The 15,882-nt window shown below is 58.2% G+C and overlaps 1 protein-coding gene across 2 annotated transcripts; it reads left to right on the top strand.

The window, feature by feature from the left end:
* Window positions 1–2,539: 2,539 nt before the first annotated feature.
* On the top strand, window positions 2,540–15,761 carry ARRB1 (arrestin beta 1). 2 transcript variants are annotated; one of them, XM_058800657.1, is made up of 16 exons: window positions 2,540–2,866; window positions 8,042–8,072; window positions 8,557–8,617; window positions 9,039–9,083; window positions 9,427–9,623; window positions 10,320–10,379; window positions 10,499–10,566; window positions 11,006–11,141; window positions 11,221–11,305; window positions 11,396–11,468; window positions 11,789–11,926; window positions 12,120–12,203; window positions 12,400–12,423; window positions 13,269–13,339; window positions 13,698–13,749; window positions 14,384–15,761. In XM_058800657.1, the coding sequence occupies exons 1-16, from the start codon at window positions 2,847–2,849 to the stop codon at window positions 14,493–14,495; spliced, it is 1,257 nt and encodes a 418-aa protein (XP_058656640.1). In that variant the 5' UTR covers window positions 2,540–2,846; the 3' UTR covers window positions 14,496–15,761. The 2 variants fall into 2 exon arrangements, with proteins under 2 accessions (XP_058656640.1, XP_058656641.1); XM_058800658.1 differs by lacking the exon at window positions 12,400–12,423.
* The last annotated feature ends 121 nt before the right edge of the window (window positions 15,762–15,882 follow it).

Genomic DNA, 15,882 nt, shown 5'->3' with positions numbered 1-15,882 from the left:
GCAAACCCCCAAGCTGCAAGAGGAGGACAGCAGCCCCATCCCTGTTGTGTCATTGGCACAGCCCTGGCACAAAGGTGCCAGTAGGTACAACTGTTCAAAGACAGCCCCTGCATCCCAGTGCCACCCAGGGATGCCTGACAATGCACACATCTCCCCATCCAACAGATGTGGGGATGTCCTGCACTTGGGTTCTGCATCCCGGGTACCACACCGTGGTGGGGGCACGCAGGGATGCCCTTTTCCCAGCTGTATCCCACTTTTCCAGCCCCTGCTGCTGGTGTGTGTAGGTAGTCAAAGCTTTCCCAGCTCCTGCCCCTGTATATACCCCTCTGGATAGTGAGGAGTGCAGCTCACAGCCAGCCCAGCTCACCCAGGAGCGTGCACAGGCGTGTGTGGGTGTGCAAACCTCCTCCAGCTTCTCTGTCCTTCTGTCTTGCGGCACTGGTTGTTCTGGACTCCAATGGAGCCTAAGGAGGAGATGGCTTCTCTTTCTTCCTCTCCTCCTCCTTTTCTTATTCTCCTTCTTTTCTTCCTCCTCCTTCTCCTCTTCCTCCTCACCCCCCCCCCCCCTACTGTTTCTCCTCCTCCTGCTCCTTCTTTATTATTATTTCTCTTTTTTTGGTGGGTTTTGGTTTTCCTAAATAAATTTCATATGTCAACCTTCCCGTGACAGGTTGGTGGGTGGCCTTGTTGGGGTCTGGGGAGCTCCAATTGAAACTTATGAACACCAAAATCACCCTCAGGGGGAGAATCCAGCTTGGGCAGTGTAGCTCTGACTCCCCAGGAGGCTCCAGCCCCTCCTTGGATGTTCCACTCTCATGGAATGCTGCAATGCTGGGCCCCATCCAGCCTGGCAGCAGGGGGAGCTGGGCCTGGGGCAGGATCCAGCTTGGGCTGGGACTGCAGGGGGATCCTAGGCTGGGATGCAGGATCAGGCCTGTGTTGGGACCCCTCTGAGCCTGGGCAGGGACTGGGGCAGAATCCAGCTGCTCCTCTGGTTCCTGCAGCCATCCTTGCACAGCCCCAGAGGGGATCCCCTAGCCTGCCCATCATCCATCAGGACTGCAGCTTTCATTCCCGCCATCCGGCTAAGGAGCAATTTATCATCCAAAATCAATGCAGCACTTTCATCTCAGCCCAATCTGACAGCTTTTGGGCATTTTATACCCAGAGGAAAAGTCCCCAGAGGCTTTGGTGCTGGCACGCTCTGGCACTCCGTGAGCTGCCAAAATGGGGGTGAAAAACCGTGAAAACCTGCCCAAACTACCAAATGTTCCAAACTACCAAATGCCTCCATCCCGCTCCAAGCGCCGATTCAAATCCTGGGATTAAACCCTTTAATCCTCCGAACTAGTCCCAGAGCAGGGTTTATGGTTCCCAGCCAGGAGCTGCCCCACTTCTGGCTCTGCCACCGAGGGCTCTGTGCCCTTAGGTGACATTCCTGCCTGGATCCGTCAGGGTATCACGGCCTTCCTTCCAGACCCTCACCGCAGCCTCGGCCCGTCATTGCTTCCTGTCCTTTCGTCCTGGCTGATCCCTACGGTGGGGAGCAGGTTTCCCCAAGGATGGGGTAAAGCTGCCCCGTGGGTGGGGTGCACGTGTCCCCACAGTGGGCACAGGTGACATCGCGTGTCCATCCTCGGTCCCCTCCATCCGCCCCACGATGGGGCGGGATAGGAAGGGATGCTCCAGCTGGGGATGCACCTAGCACCGGGATCACCTGAATCCCCGTTCCCCACGGGCTGCTCCGCGACAGGAGGCGGGCGGGAGGGGGACACGGCCGACGGGGAGGGCGGGGCGGAAGGATGGAGGTGTTCCTGCAAGGAAGGCGGATTCCATTGGAGAGGGGAGGGACACCTCGGGGGCGGGGTGTTCGCAAGTGCGTGTGTGTCTGTGTGTGTGCGTCTGTCTGTCTATCTGTGCAAGGGTTGTAGGCGCACATGCGTACATGTGTGTGCACATGGGGGGTATGCGCACGTGTACACACTATTTTGTGTGCACGTGTTTGTGTGAGCATGCATGTTTGTGCACGTGTGTGTGTGTGTGTGCGTGAGTTCACGCGTGTGTGCATGGCGTCTGTATGCACATGTGTGCGCGTGTACGTGCAAGTTGTGTCCCTCTGCCCACAGACACTTTGTACTCACACTGCCGCGTGTGTGCACACGTACGTGTCTCGGTGTGCCCTTAGACGTGTCCCGGCTGACACGCCGGTCTCCGTTCCCCACGCGTGTCCCCAGGATCACACGCGGGACTCTCCCCGCTGTGCCCGCGCAGCCGCTGGGGGGCGCCCCGAGCCGCGCGCGTGCTCCCGCCGCTCCGTGTGTGTGTGTGCGCGCGCACTGCCCCACACTCTCCTACCCCCTCACCGCCTTCCCGCCCACCCCGTGTCAGCCCGGTGCCCCCCCCGCCTCCCCGTATCCTCTCCCCGCCCGTGCGGCCCTTGCGCGCCGCCGCCCCCGGCCCCGGGGCCGCGCCGCTCAGGGGCGGGCGGAGGCGGCGGCGGCGGCAGCGTCCGCACCGGAACCGGGACGGGCCGAGCCCTGCCGAGCGGCTCCGAGCGTGTCCGAGCGGTTCCGAGCGGTTCCGAGAGGCTCCGAGCGGTTCCGAACCTGCCCGAGCGGTTCCGAGCGGCCCCGAACCGGCCGGCGTGGCGTCCGCCCGGGCCGAGCCGAGCGGTTCCGAGTGTTTCCGAGCGTGCTCGAGCGTTTCGAGCGGTTCCGAGCGGGCCCGAGCAGGGCCGCACCGGGCCCCGCGCCCGCCCCGCCGCCGCTCCCTCCACCATCCAGCCAGTAATTTTCCAAGCCCAGCCGGCGCTTCTCGGCTGAGCCCGCAGGATCGGCGGGGCCATGGGAGACAAAGGCACCCGGTGAGTGAGGACCGGGACAGAGCGGAGCATCCCGGGGGGGCATGCCCGGCAGCGGCGGGGGAGGGGTGGGACAGGCGCTGCCCGTGCCCTGCGCTGGAGCTGGTGGTCCCCTGAGGTGGCCCCGCTGCTGGGATATGGCGCTCCCCGAGCGGTAGTGAGCATCCGGAGACCGGGGGCGTCACTGCTCCCTCCCCATCAGATTTGGAGCCTGCATGGATTTGGGAATGGGGGAGGCTGTTGTCATCGCGGTGACGCCGGGGGACCCAGGCCCTGATGTCACTCCCGGCATGCGGCACAGCTGGGGGTGTCAGGGAGCACGTGCCAGCCCTGGAACACCGGGACACGAGGGCCTGCGACGCCTTCATCCCATGGGAATGCTGCCACGGGGATGCTGTCTTTTAGGGGCCCCTGTGCAGAGGTGGATGGGGACCCCCCCTGTGCCCCCCAGGGCTCCAGGTGCAGACGGTGGCAGGGCCTGGTGCACATCCTGCAGGGATCTGTTGGGATTTGGGGGAGAGCTGCAGGGCCCGTGGGGCTGCACATCCTGCAGGGAACTGTTGGAATTTGAGGGAGAGCTGCAGGACCTGTGAGGGTACACATCCTGCAGGGAACTGTTGGGATTTAAGGAGAGCTGCAGGACCCATGGGGCTGCACATCCTGCAGGGAACTGTTGGGATTTAAGGAGAGCTGCAGGACCCATGGGGCTGCACATCCTGCAGGGAACTGTTGGGATTTGAGGGAGAGCCTGATGACCCCTGCCAGCCCTTGCAGGGAGGCCTGGGGGTGTGACATCCGCTCACAGGTGTGACATCCTGTGACATCCGCTCGCCGGCTGGCACTGGCAGAGTGGTCAAGGTGTTGACAGTCCCATTCCTCGCCCCAATCCCTTTCTGCCCCCTTAGCCATTAATCATGTAGGATCAGGGATTTCAGAGTGCTCCTGCTCACCCCTCAACACCATGGCCCTCCCTTTGCTCATCCCCATGTCCCCTGGCAGCAGGATCAGGGGCTTTGGTGCAGCTTCTGCTCCCCCCTCACCATGGCCACGGTGTGAGAGAAGGGTGAGGGGGTCTTCTGGCCTGCCTGGGCAGAACCTTCCAGAAGCATTGCAGTGTTTTGGAGTGGCAGGATGGGAGCTGTGGGTGCCTGTTGAACTCATCCAGCATTCTGGGAAGCGGCTGTTGCTGCTGCCGGCCTGCTGCTGGGTGTTGGTGGCCCAGCCATGGCTGACAGCATCCGCTTCCTCCTTGCTCAGTATCCTGAATTCTTGAGAATTTGTATTGCGCTCCTGGGGCTGGCGGGCAGCCCCACAGATCAGGGGGCTGGAGCAGCCACTGGATCCCCCCCAATGTCTGGGTGCACACCCCAGGATGCAGCTAGATTGGCCTGCAGGGTTTTTCAGGTGCCAGGGGGAGCTTGGTGAGCAGCATTCCCATCAGCAGGCGTGCCGGCAGGAGAGGCATGAGCTGATCTTCTCCCTGCCTACGCAGCGGGTACCGTGGGAGCTGGGGGAGGGTGAGGGGGGAAGAATTAGGCTGACAAATCCCTCTTCCACTCCAGTTCGGATCTCCAAACCCAAATCCACTGGGTTTGATCAGGAGGTTCAGCTGTGGGAGCTGATTTACTATCTGATTTCCCCAAAAGCCCATTTTGGCTGATTCCTGCTGTGGCAACCCACTTTTCTTGGGAGTCACCAGTGGGAAGAGCTGGAGGATACAGCTGAGTTGGTGGCTGTTGGCATCATTGATCACCTTTCCCTGCTTTTCCCACTCAGCACCCAGCCAGGGCAGCTGCAGCCCCACACAGGATGCCCAGCTACTGGAATTCCTGGCTGCTGGGATTTCCAGCCTGTGACTTGAGGGTGGCTTCCTGGTGGCTGGGAAGTGCTGCAGTGCTTCTGGTACACCAGAGCCCACCTTGGCTGGCATTAAGCACCCCTGGCACCGTTCCTCTGGCCCAGCAGTACCATCCAGCCCCTCTGCAGCATTCCACCACAGCTCCTTGCTGCTAGGGGGGCGACCCTCACCTACCGCCAGACCTGCTGCTCAGTCCCTCCACCATCCCATTCATCCCCCTAGGTGAAGCCATAGGGTGTGGGAGCAGGACAGGGATCTCCACTGGGAAGAGAAAGAGAGGGTAGCCCAGGACTCCTGCTTCCTGGATGTTGTTTGGAGAGCAAACTCTGGTAATAACAGCAGGATCCAGACACATCCCGGATCCCAGAGCTCAGGCGTTTCCTTGCCAAGGAAGTTGGTGGAGCTCTGACCCAGCTGCTGGGGGATGCTGCTGCTGACCCTGGGAGGGGATAGACAGACAGATGAATGCAGCAGGGATGCAGAATGCAGCACTGGGCCTGTGGCATGCTCTTGCTTTGGGATTGGCTGGCATGGTTCTCCAGGCTTGTCCAGGCTGGCATGGAGCTTCTGGCCGCCACCGCGGGGTTGTGCCGGTGTGTGTGATGTGGTTGCTGGTGGTTCCATTATCCCTGGAGGTCCCTTCTAACGTGGCCCTAGCTAATTAGATCTGCCAGCCAACCTTGTTAGCATGAGGGCTGGCAAAACCCCTGAATTCTCTGCCCGGGGTTCAAAGGCAATCAATGGTGTTGCCATCGGATCCTGTTCCGATGCCTAGGGGAATTAAATCCTCATAAATCTTCCAATCAAGATCCAACAGACCCCACTAATAATAGCCCTGGCTGGGTGCCTAACAAGCTCATTAAGGGATGGGATCCATGGCAGGGAGAGGGCAGGCGGGATGGGATGTGGCTGTGTGGCAGTGTGACAGGCTCAGGGGGCACTGGCACTGCCAGCCCAGGGCATGAGGCCCCAAGTCTCTGATGGGCAGCAGCAGAGGCCACTTCCTGCCTCATGTCTCCAGGATTTCGACACCAGGAAGGGCTGGAGGGGGAGGGAAAGCTTCACACTTCCTCCTTTCCTCCCTCTAGATCCGGAGGCAGCAAGAGGCCAGCGTGTCCCCATGTGCCCCTTCCCTTCTGTCACCCGTGTTGCAGGGGAGGTGTGAGCTCCTGGGGCCAGGCAGGGCTGCTGCACCCACAGGATGAGGGCACAGCACACTCATGTACCCACAGTAGGGAGCCAGCCTGGGCTCCTGCATGCACAGCGTGCAGCTGTGCAGCTCTTGCATTCTGTGGGGCTTCTGCACCCATAACCTGGGGCTTCTGCACCTGCAGTGTGTGGCTCAGCAAGGCTCAGGCTCCATGGGGCCTGTTCCATTGTGGTGCCAGCACGAGTATGTGCCAGGCAGGGTGGTGAGGAATGGCTTCCTGCAGCACCTGCCATCAGTCTCACTCGCACTGGCTTCATTAGCAGGAATGTTAGTGCCTTCAGGGCTGGCTGGGAGCACCACCCGTGTCACAGGGGCTGGCAGTGGCACCCACTGAGCCTCCAGCCTTCCCAGTGTGCCTCAGGTTGTGATCCAGCATGCTGGACCCTCTTTGGGGCTTCCCCTGGGAGCTGGACTGTGGGGTGTGGGGTGACAGGCTGTCAGGGGATGCTCCTTATCCTGCTCTGAAGTAATGCCTCATTAATTAGCCATGAGAATCCTGCTGTTAGTTGCTCTGGGCTCTCAGGAGGATGCATTCATTGCCCCTCCATCCCTGACTATGGAGACTGATCCTCCCATGGCTTTCAAATCCCAGAAACTGTGGGGTGCTGATGCCCTTCCATGGCAAGCTGAGGCCTTTATCTCCCCAAGTTACTTAATTGGAGCAGCTTAAATTCCCACTAAATTCCCATTAATTCCACCTTTCTTTGCACCAGCACAGGATCACACCTTCATCAGCAAACCCTCATGACAAACATCCTACTGTGGAAGTGCTTTCCCATTTTGGCTGGGAAGAGTCAATCCCCCAACCCCCACAGGGAAAAGCCATCCAGGAAGAGCCAGCAGGATGTTCCTGATGCTCCCAGTGGCTTGGGACAGCCAGAAGGATGTCCCCAATATTTTATGTGTGTGGCAGAGGGTTCCTGTGGCTTATCTGGGGACAAGGGAACGAGGGCCCCCAGCCCCCACACTCCCTTATCCAGACCAGATCCTGCTTCCTGGGCAGAGCCTGGCCAGGCTGTGCTGGTCCCCATGGCTCTCAAGAGAGGGATGTGGAGGCTTGGGCGTGCAGGAGTGCACAGATAGGATACAGGGAGGTGGGGACAGAGCATTTCAGGGATATGGGAGTGAGGGGTGTGCCCACACATCTCCTGATGCATCCTCCCCCATTGCTGGGGTGGTGGTCACCCCCAGGCTGCAACCCAGCAGCTGCTGCTTCCCTGCCTGCCCCTGGCTTGGTGTGGACAGCTGCAGGCACTGGGGTGGCTGAGGGGTCATCATCCACTAGCAACCTTTGACATTTTGGCAGAGCCAAGCAGCTGCCCTGGGAAATTGGTTTTTTTCCAGCCTAAAACCACTACTAATCTTCCCGGATGGTTTTAATGGAATTTAAAGGCGAGGAAGGATTATCTGAGGAGAACCCATTATGGGTGGCTTCGTGCCAGGGCAGGCTCCAAAATATCTGGCAGCACCAGGCACCCTACCTGTCTCTGACCACTTCCTGCCTGCAGCAGGCAGGCTGGGAATGCTCTGGCATTCCCCAGCAGTGGCATGTTGGATTCACATCCTTTCTCCCATATCTCTGTGGGGTGTTCCGGAAGGATTTTGGGAGTTGAGAGGGGTGTCTGGGGGCTAGTTCCATTGTTTGGAATGGCAATAAAAAGCACTGGGGACAGGAGCACCCAGACTTTTCTGCTTCTCCAGTGGCTTTGGGATGCATCCATGTGAGGTAATGGTCAGGTGGGTTCATCCCATGGGATGCTCCCATCCTGTGCATGCCTTGACCCCATGGTCCCACACGCTGTCCCCAGGGCCAGGTGGTTGCTGGGGTGCTGCTGCCTTTCACAGTGGTCTCTGGGCACCATCCTCAGGTGAAGGGGTGGGCTGAGATCCTGATGCCTCCATTATCCAAAGCTGGGTCCTGGCAGTGGGTGCTGAGGGTTGGATGCACCTGGCACCATGGGGCTGTGCCAGTGGATGCTTCTTCCCCCAGAGACCCTTCCTGAAGGGGAGAGCTGGACAGCTCCATGGGCAGGGAGCCAGGAGCAGAGGGGGGTTCAGGAGTAGGGGGTACCCCTCGCTCCAGCACTCACCTCCCTTTGCTGTTTTGCAGGGTGTTTAAGAAAGCCAGTCCTAACGGGAAGGTAAGGGGGACATGGTGGGGGGAACCACGGGGTCACAAACATGGCTGGGAGTGGGGGTGGGCATGTCCCTGAACCCTGTCTGCCTCAGCATCCTGCCAGGGTGGCAGGAAGGGAAACTGAGGCACAGTGGGGCTGGTGGGCGGCTTTCCCAAGGTCAGGAGTCAAGCAGACAGGTTTTGGAGTGCTGGGGTGCAGGTGACTCTGCCTGTGGGGGTTTTGGGTCAGGCAGCAGCACTCCACTCCTGACAGTGGAGTACAAACCCCTGGGGTGCCACCTGAGAGTCCCCAAATGCAAAGTGTCTCCTGTTCTGGGAACATCTGGTTCCAGGCTTTCACTGGAATGGGGTGGGATTGGCTTTTGGCTACCACAGGGACAGGGTGACACTGGGGATGATGAGGGCTATAGACCCCACTGGGTGGTGACAACATGGGGGGCCCTGGGGGGTCTGCTGTGTGCACCCTGACACCCTGTTCTCCCCTGCAGCTCACTGTCTACCTTGGGAAGAGGGATTTCGTGGACCACATTGACGTAGTGGACCCCGTGGGTATGTGGTGGCAGGAAGGGGACCTCAGTTGTAGGAAAATGCATGCCAGGGTGGGCTGGGCTGTCTGGGAAGGATTTTGGGGAGCAGAAAACAGCTGATTTGGGATAATGTTCATGTCCTGCTGTGGCTTTGCATATGTCCTGGGTGTGGTAGGTGCAGACTGTCCCTGCTAGCAGTGTGTTGCCCCCAGGCCCCAGCTGGCAGCTTGGAGGTGATGACTCTCTGTGTAAAGGGGGAGCATGTCTCCCCTTAACTGTGCTGGTGTCCCCCCAAACCCTGCCTCTATTTTCCTCTGTAACCCTACCAGCATGTCCTCTGACCCTGCCATTGCATTTCCTGACCCTGCCATCGTGTCCCCTAACCCTGCCAGTGTGTCCCCCCGTCCCCATGGCACATTTCTCACCTGGCTATTCTGTTGCAGATGGAGTAGTGCTGGTGGATCCTGAATACCTGAAGGAGAGAAAAGGTAATGTCTGCCCCTGGGGCCACAGAAGTGGCACTGCCACAGGGTGATGCCAGCATCCCCATGCAATCCTACCCAGGCATTGGCATCTCTGGGCTCTTTGGTGACAATTTCCAGCCCCTGTCCCCACGACAGATTCCCTGTCCTGTGGAGAATGGGGGTGCTGTGGTGGGCATCCAAAGGCACAGCTGGCTGCTGAATCCTCATCTTCTCAACATGGCCTGTCCTCAAGCCACTGCTTCCCAGTGCTGGTGGCAGGATGCCACCTTGCCTTGGTGCCCCCATGCCATGATGGTCCCTCCATGACCCACACCCTGCTCCAACCTCCCCTTGTCACTCTCTCCAGTGTTTGTGACGTTGACCTGCGCCTTCCGCTATGGCCGTGAGGACCTGGATGTGCTGGGGCTGACCTTCCGCAAGGACCTGTTCGTGGCCAACTCCCAGGCCTTCCCCCCGGTCCCCGAGGACAAGAAGCCCCTGACACGGCTGCAGGAGCGGCTCATCAAGAAGCTGGGCGAGCACGCCTACCCCTTCACCTTCGAGGTACCGTGCTCTGGGCTGCTTGAAGGGACAGTGAACCCTTTGGTGGGGACAGCAGGGTCCCATCTGGCCCTGTGGGGTCGTGCTTGGGGTTGATCTGTGATCAAGACACAACTTCTGGTGGTGGATCTTCGTGAGCAGAAAGTAGCCACCAGTAGGGAAACTGCCAGTCTGTGTCAGCACCAGGGGGTCCATGGTAACACTGGGAATCCATGCCAGCACTGCACAGCTCTGGCAGGGAATGGGGTGGGGGTAGATCCCCTGCTCCTCTGATTTCCCCAGCAAAGCTTTGGCAATGCTGGCCACTGTGGGATGTGAGCTGCTGGCATCTTCCCATTGTCATAACCGTGTAATGAGAGTGATGCTGGAAAATAAAACAGCTCAAGGCACGTTCCTCAGCAGCCCTGTCCTGTTTGTGGTTTGTACGCAGCCCCTGGCTGGCAACAGCCACCCCCTCTGGAGCTCTGTGACATTTGCTCAATCCTATGGCCTCAAAAATGTCCCTGATGCCCTGATTTCTCAAAGTCCCCAATTAATTAAAACCCTCTAAAATAATGTACTTTTGTAACACTTTGGGATTTGGGAAATGCAATAGTAAAATGAGGAAATCCTTTCCGTATTTCCCTCTTTCCATTGTGGATAGGATAGGGAAGTACTGGTAGCCCCCCAGAAAGCTCCTCACCCCCCTTTCCCTTCCAGATCCCCCCCAACCTGCCTTGCTCCGTCACACTGCAGCCAGGCCCAGAGGACACGGGGAAGGTAAGGTCCCCCATGTTCCCATGCCACAAGGCTGTGGTGAGTGGCCACTGCTGGGGTCACCTCTTTGGAGAGTGCAAAAGGGTTTCTCTGCCTCCTTCTCCCCCATTCCTGGTTTTCAGGCCTGTGGAGTGGACTATGAGGTTAAAGCTTTCTGTGCTGAGAACCTGGAGGAGAAGATCCACAAGAGGTAAGCAGAGGGGATCCATCCAGCCTGGGTGGGAACAGCATCCTCCTGGTACTGGCAGCAGGAAAGGGGCACTGCAGTTTGTTACCCACCTTGGGTGAGATGTTTTCCAGAATAGGATAGAGTTGTTATCCAGGAAGGGGCTTGGATGGGGATATTTTCCACAATGGGGCTGGGATGGAGGTGTTCTCCAGGGTAGGGATGGGCCAGAGAACATCTAGGGGCTGGGATATCCATCACTGTGCAAGGAGCCCAACACCTGCTGTGGGCAACCTGGCCCAGCCATAGGGCTTTCCCATTGTAGCTCTGGTGGGCATCCAGACAAGACCTTCCATTGCATCCTTCTGACCCAGCAGACGAGAAGAAAAGAGGGATTTGACCCAGAATGGGCCAAGAAAGAGGGTAGCCTGTGGGCAGCCTGAGTTCTCTTGTCTTCCCCCAGGAATTCGGTGCGCCTGGTGATCCGTAAGGTCCAGTATGCACCAGAGAGACCCGGCCCCCAGCCCATGGCAGAGACCACCCGGCAGTTCCTCATGTCAGACAAGCCCCTGCACCTTGAGGCATCCCTGGACAAGGAGGTGGGCAGGGACTGGGGAGTGTACACTGGTGGGGTGACCCTGGGGACCTCACCATCCTCTCTGTTCTGCTGCTCTACAGATATACTACCACGGGGAGCCCATCAGTGTCAACGTGCACGTCACCAACAACACCAACAAGACAGTGAAGAAAATCAAGATCTCAGGTGAAGAGTAGGGCCCCGCCCTGCTGGTGTCCCTGTTCCTATCCCTGTGGGGGCCTACCCTGATCCCCATCTCGCTGTGTCTCTCCCCAGTGCGTCAGTATGCTGACATCTGCCTCTTCAACACTGCCCAGTACAAGTGTCCAGTGGCTGTGGAAGATGCTGAGTGAGTACGGGCTCCTTGGAGCCCTGGAGACCTCTAGGGGGTCTTGGAGGAGCATTGGAGGTCTCCTGCCCCAGTGCAGTCCCACTGGGATGTTGCACTTGGGAAGCAGGAACCAGTGGGAGGAACAGGGAGATGGAGACCTTTTTTCTGGTGTCATCTTGGGGATGTCACCCTCTGCGTCCTCCAGGAAAGAGATGTTTATCAGTCTGTGGCAGGGATGGGAATATGTGGAGTTCACCAGGCTAAGATGGAGATGTCTGGGGTGGCCTGTGGGGCTGTGGGTGGCTGGGGCTCTGGCTGACCTTGGAAATGATCTCCAGTGATATGGTGGCCCCGAGCTCGACGTTCTGCAAAGTCTACACCCTGACCCCCTTCCTTGCCAACAACCGGGAGAAGCGGGGGCTGGCGCTGGATGGGAAGCTCAAGCACGAGGACACCAACCTGGCCTCCAGCACACTGTGAGCCCCTCTACCCCCAGGGCTCCTGCCTCCCCTGCAGCGTGGGGGCAGGACCTGGCCCTGGGGGGCATCCAGCCCCTGCTCAGGGGTGATGCTTGGGGTGGAGGAGATCCCATGGGGGGACCTCCAGGAGGACAGGGGGCTGGTCCCCATGGATGTTACCTCACTTATGCCCACCTGCCCCTTCCTCCAGATTAAGAGATGGAGCCAACAAGGAGATCCTGGGCATCATTGTCTCCTACAAGGTGAAGGTGAAGCTGGTGGTGTCACGAGGAGGGTGAGTGTTGGGCACCCCCCCACCGTGCTGCACCTCCTTTCTAACCTTGGGACTGGTCTGTGCTGCAGGTGGGGCCCCATCATCCTTAAAGCTCCCCTGGGACTAAGCAGCATGGGTGGGACAAAAGGTGTGTGGGGGTTGTGTGTCCTTGGGAGGGGACAGTGACTAACGTGTTGTATCCTTTGACTCATGCCAGCCTGCTGGGAGACCTCGCCTCCAGGTAACACCGCACTCCCCCCAGCGCCCCCTGATCCTCACTGCACCCCCTCAGCCCCTCAGGGTGCTACCTGATCCCATGCTTGTCCTTGGAATTCCACTGTGTTGGGGATGCTGTCTCACCTAGAGCAAAAAGCCTGGCAGAGGTGGGGCTGGGGTGATGTTGCTGGGAATGCTGGCAGGGTTTGAATTCTGCATCATCCTACTTGTACTGGAGTGAGAGGCCTGTGGGTGCTGCTGTGGAGTGAGCAGGGCACAGAGGTGGCTCCATAGGGCTGAGCATCTCTGGATGTGGGGAGGCAAATCTCTGGGGCTTCCTAGGTCTTCATCCTCACATCACTTCCCTCCCACAGGGAGGTCCCTACAGGGGCCGTGGGACTACTCATCCTCTTTTGGGACACTTCTGTCTGAGCTCTGTCCTACCTGCCCCTGGGTGTGGCTGTGCTTAGGCTGTCATGCCCTGATGCCACCATGGCCACTGAGCACTGGGAAAACTTGGTGCACCTCCTGCCATTCCCATGGCACTGCTGGCTGCAGCCTAAGCTCAAGGAATTTTGGATACCCCCCAACAGCTGCTAAAGACAGATTTTTGTCATGCAGCTCTCCCTCCTGATGCCCCTCTGCTTCCCAGGGGGCCTGTGCTGATCCCCCACCTTGGTGTCCATGCTCAGCCAAGAGGCATGAGAGCTGCTGAGCAGCTCCATGGAGATTGACACAGGGGTTTGCCCAGCTTTGTGGTCTCTATAGCAGCTCTAATGGGGGTGCTGTTCTGCTCCCCCTCTGCAAATTTGCCTTGCTCTACATGTAAAGTGCAGGCAGGCCTGTGCTTTACCCTGGTGTCTCTTCCAGCGACGTTGCAGTGGAGCTGCCCTTCACGCTGATGCATCCCAAACCCAGGGAGGAGCCAGTACACCGGGACAGTGAGTGTCTGTCCCTGAGTGACAGGGGCAGCATCCCTGGGCGTGGGTGGGGGCAAAGGGAGCCAGTGAGGCTGCATGGAGGGAGACTCTTGCCTCCTGTTGGCCCTGTTCATTAAATGGGGGTGCTCCCATCACCCCAGTGTAGCCAAACTCCGGGGGGGTTGCATCCACACACTGGAAGTGGTGATGACTCCAGGGAAATCTCAGCCACCCCAGTGGGATGGCAGTGATGGTGGCGGGGGTGTGGTCTCGCCCACCCTGATAGGAGGGCAGAGATGATCCTGGGGAAGGTGTCACCCACCTTGGTGGGATGGCACTCACCACCCTGTGACTAATCCTGCGTCATCCCTTTGTTCAGTTCCAGAGAATGAAGCGCCCATAGATACAAATCTGATAGAGCTTGATACAAAGTAAGAGACTAAAATACACCCCTCCCCCAATTCCCACATGTCCTGTGGGAATGTGAAATATGGCGGTTGCATGGCACTCCCCCAATTCTCTAACACCTGCTGTGCCATGGGATTGGCACGTGTGATTAACCCCACGCATGTCACCTGTAATGCATGACGTGTGCTGTTCCCCTCTCTCTTCTCTCCTCCCTTGCCCTTCCCTGCATGGCTTTCCAAAAAACAGGAGAAACTGCAGTAAGAGGCCGCTGGGATCGTGTTGGGGTGCGGGAGGTTGTTGCCACAGCGTTCCAAGGGCTGGTGATATGTTTGGGAGGTTTTAGGGTACTTAACCCACCCAGCTACTTCCTGCCGGTCCGTGGTTCCCCCAGAGTGGGACAAATGCCCATGGCTCTGGTAAAGCTGCACCTGCTGGAGAGCTTGGGGTCTCTTTTTGGGGTGCATTGGGCAAGTATTTAATAAGGCTTTGAAAACCAAGGCTGTTTGCTAGGGATGGGAAGTTTTGGGGCCCCCTGAGCTGCTGTAACATGGTGGTGGTGCAAGTTGAGCTCACTGGGCAAGCTGGGACAGCTTTGTGGGAGAGGAGGTGTTTCACCTTGCACTCCACCTAAACCCACTTCCCTTGTGTCCCTGCTAGCGATGATGACATTGTGTTTGAAGACTTCGCCCGCCAGCGACTGAAAGGCATGAAGGATGACAAGGAGGATGAGGAGGAGCGGACAAATTCCCCACAGCTCAACGACAGATAAGCGAGCCCCACCCAGCTCGCCACCCTGCCCCAGGGACACCCCTACATTAGGCTGCTTCTCTTTTCTATAATTAATTCATTTTGTTTTCTACCTGTACTGGGAGCCTACCAATTGCCCGATGGCCACAGGACCTATAACCGTCCAGCTGTGCCGTGTTGTCTCTTCATCCAGCTGCCAGAGCTGCTGTTTCCTGTGCAGGGCACGGCCAGGGAGGTGCTGGAGGCACTGGGGCTCACTATAACTCCGTCCCTGTCCAGCCTCCTGCCACTCACTAGAGCCCTTTACTATGAGATGCCCCTTTTATGAGTTTTATATAAGCCCAGTCTCAACAGCAGTTTGCTACAGGGAGGGAGGGTGCAGCAGAATTGGGGGGGGTGTTTTTTTTAGGCAGCCTTCTCATGGGAAAAGGCACCTGTGCACTTTGGTGTCCCTTCCTTTCACCCATGACCAATCCCCCTCTGTCCGGCCCTGCTGCATGTGTTCCCTCCCTGGGATGCATGAGCCTGGCTTTGACTTTGGCCCCTGCCCCAGCTGCTCCAAACAAAGGGGGTGGGCAGCACCTGCCCTTTTCTTCCCCCAAGTCCCCCCAAAGTGGCCAACCCCAGGGGTCCTCTCAGCTGCATCTGTTTTCACACCAGTATAATCTCCCTGGAGGAAACCAGCTTAGAGCTGGGAGCTGCTGGTGCCAGGTTAAAGCGGCAGAGGGGACCCTGTGGGTCTGTGCTATCCACCACACACTGCTTGCTCTGGGAGAGGCCTCAAATGCCTCTTCACAGCCGTGGCAGTGTTGTGGCAGAACAGCCTTGTTCCCCATCAGGATGTTGCCAGGGATACTTTTGTCCTGCCAAGCTGCAAAGCCCCCCTGGTTGATGTTTCGCTCTGCCTGCATGGGATCCAGCACCTGTTTGGGGGTAGGGGAGAATCAGGGCTTTTGCCACCCTAATCAATGTTTTAACAGATGCTTGTACCTCCCAGATTGGTGGTGCCTGGACCTCCTCTCCCCTCCGAGGGTCTCTGGTCTCCCACCATTCACTGAGAGGCCATTCCCACTATTTATTGTGCTGTTGCAGTCAGCGTTGTCATCTGAGAGCATTTTGTAGGGATAGCTCCATCCCCCCCACCCTGTTTGTGGGGTGCTGAGCTGAGCCCACCCCCCTCCCCCCCGTAATTTTTGAGTAAAGCTGATGGGCAGCGTGGTACTTCTTTTTGTAAAGTGGTTCCTTTGTACTGATCATTGATACCTGCTGCTTTGGTTTCTCCACCCTGTCTGTGATGTTTCTGTGTTCTGTCAAATAAATTATTCTAGTTTATTAAACTCAGAAAAAAAATAGAAAAAAAGAAGAAACAGTAAAACACAGTCCCAATGCCTGGACACTTTTCTTGGCTA

Source organism: Ammospiza caudacuta, chromosome 2 (genome assembly GCF_027887145.1).
Source record: "Ammospiza caudacuta isolate bAmmCau1 chromosome 2, bAmmCau1.pri, whole genome shotgun sequence".
Lineage (NCBI taxonomy): Eukaryota > Metazoa > Chordata > Aves > Passeriformes > Passerellidae > Ammospiza > Ammospiza caudacuta.
This window is presented reverse-complemented; position numbering and strand designations above follow the sequence as displayed.

Coding starts and splice junctions, on each gene's coding strand:
- ARRB1 (XM_058800657.1), top strand. CDS start 2,847: ATGGGAGACAAAGGCACCCG. Junction 11,927..12,119: donor AACCTGGCCTCCAGCACACT/GTGAGCCCCTCT, acceptor CCCTTCCTCCAG/ATTAAGAGATGGAGCCAACA. Junction 12,204..12,399: donor CTGGTGGTGTCACGAGGAGG/GTGAGTGTTGGG, acceptor GACTCATGCCAG/CCTGCTGGGAGACCTCGCCT.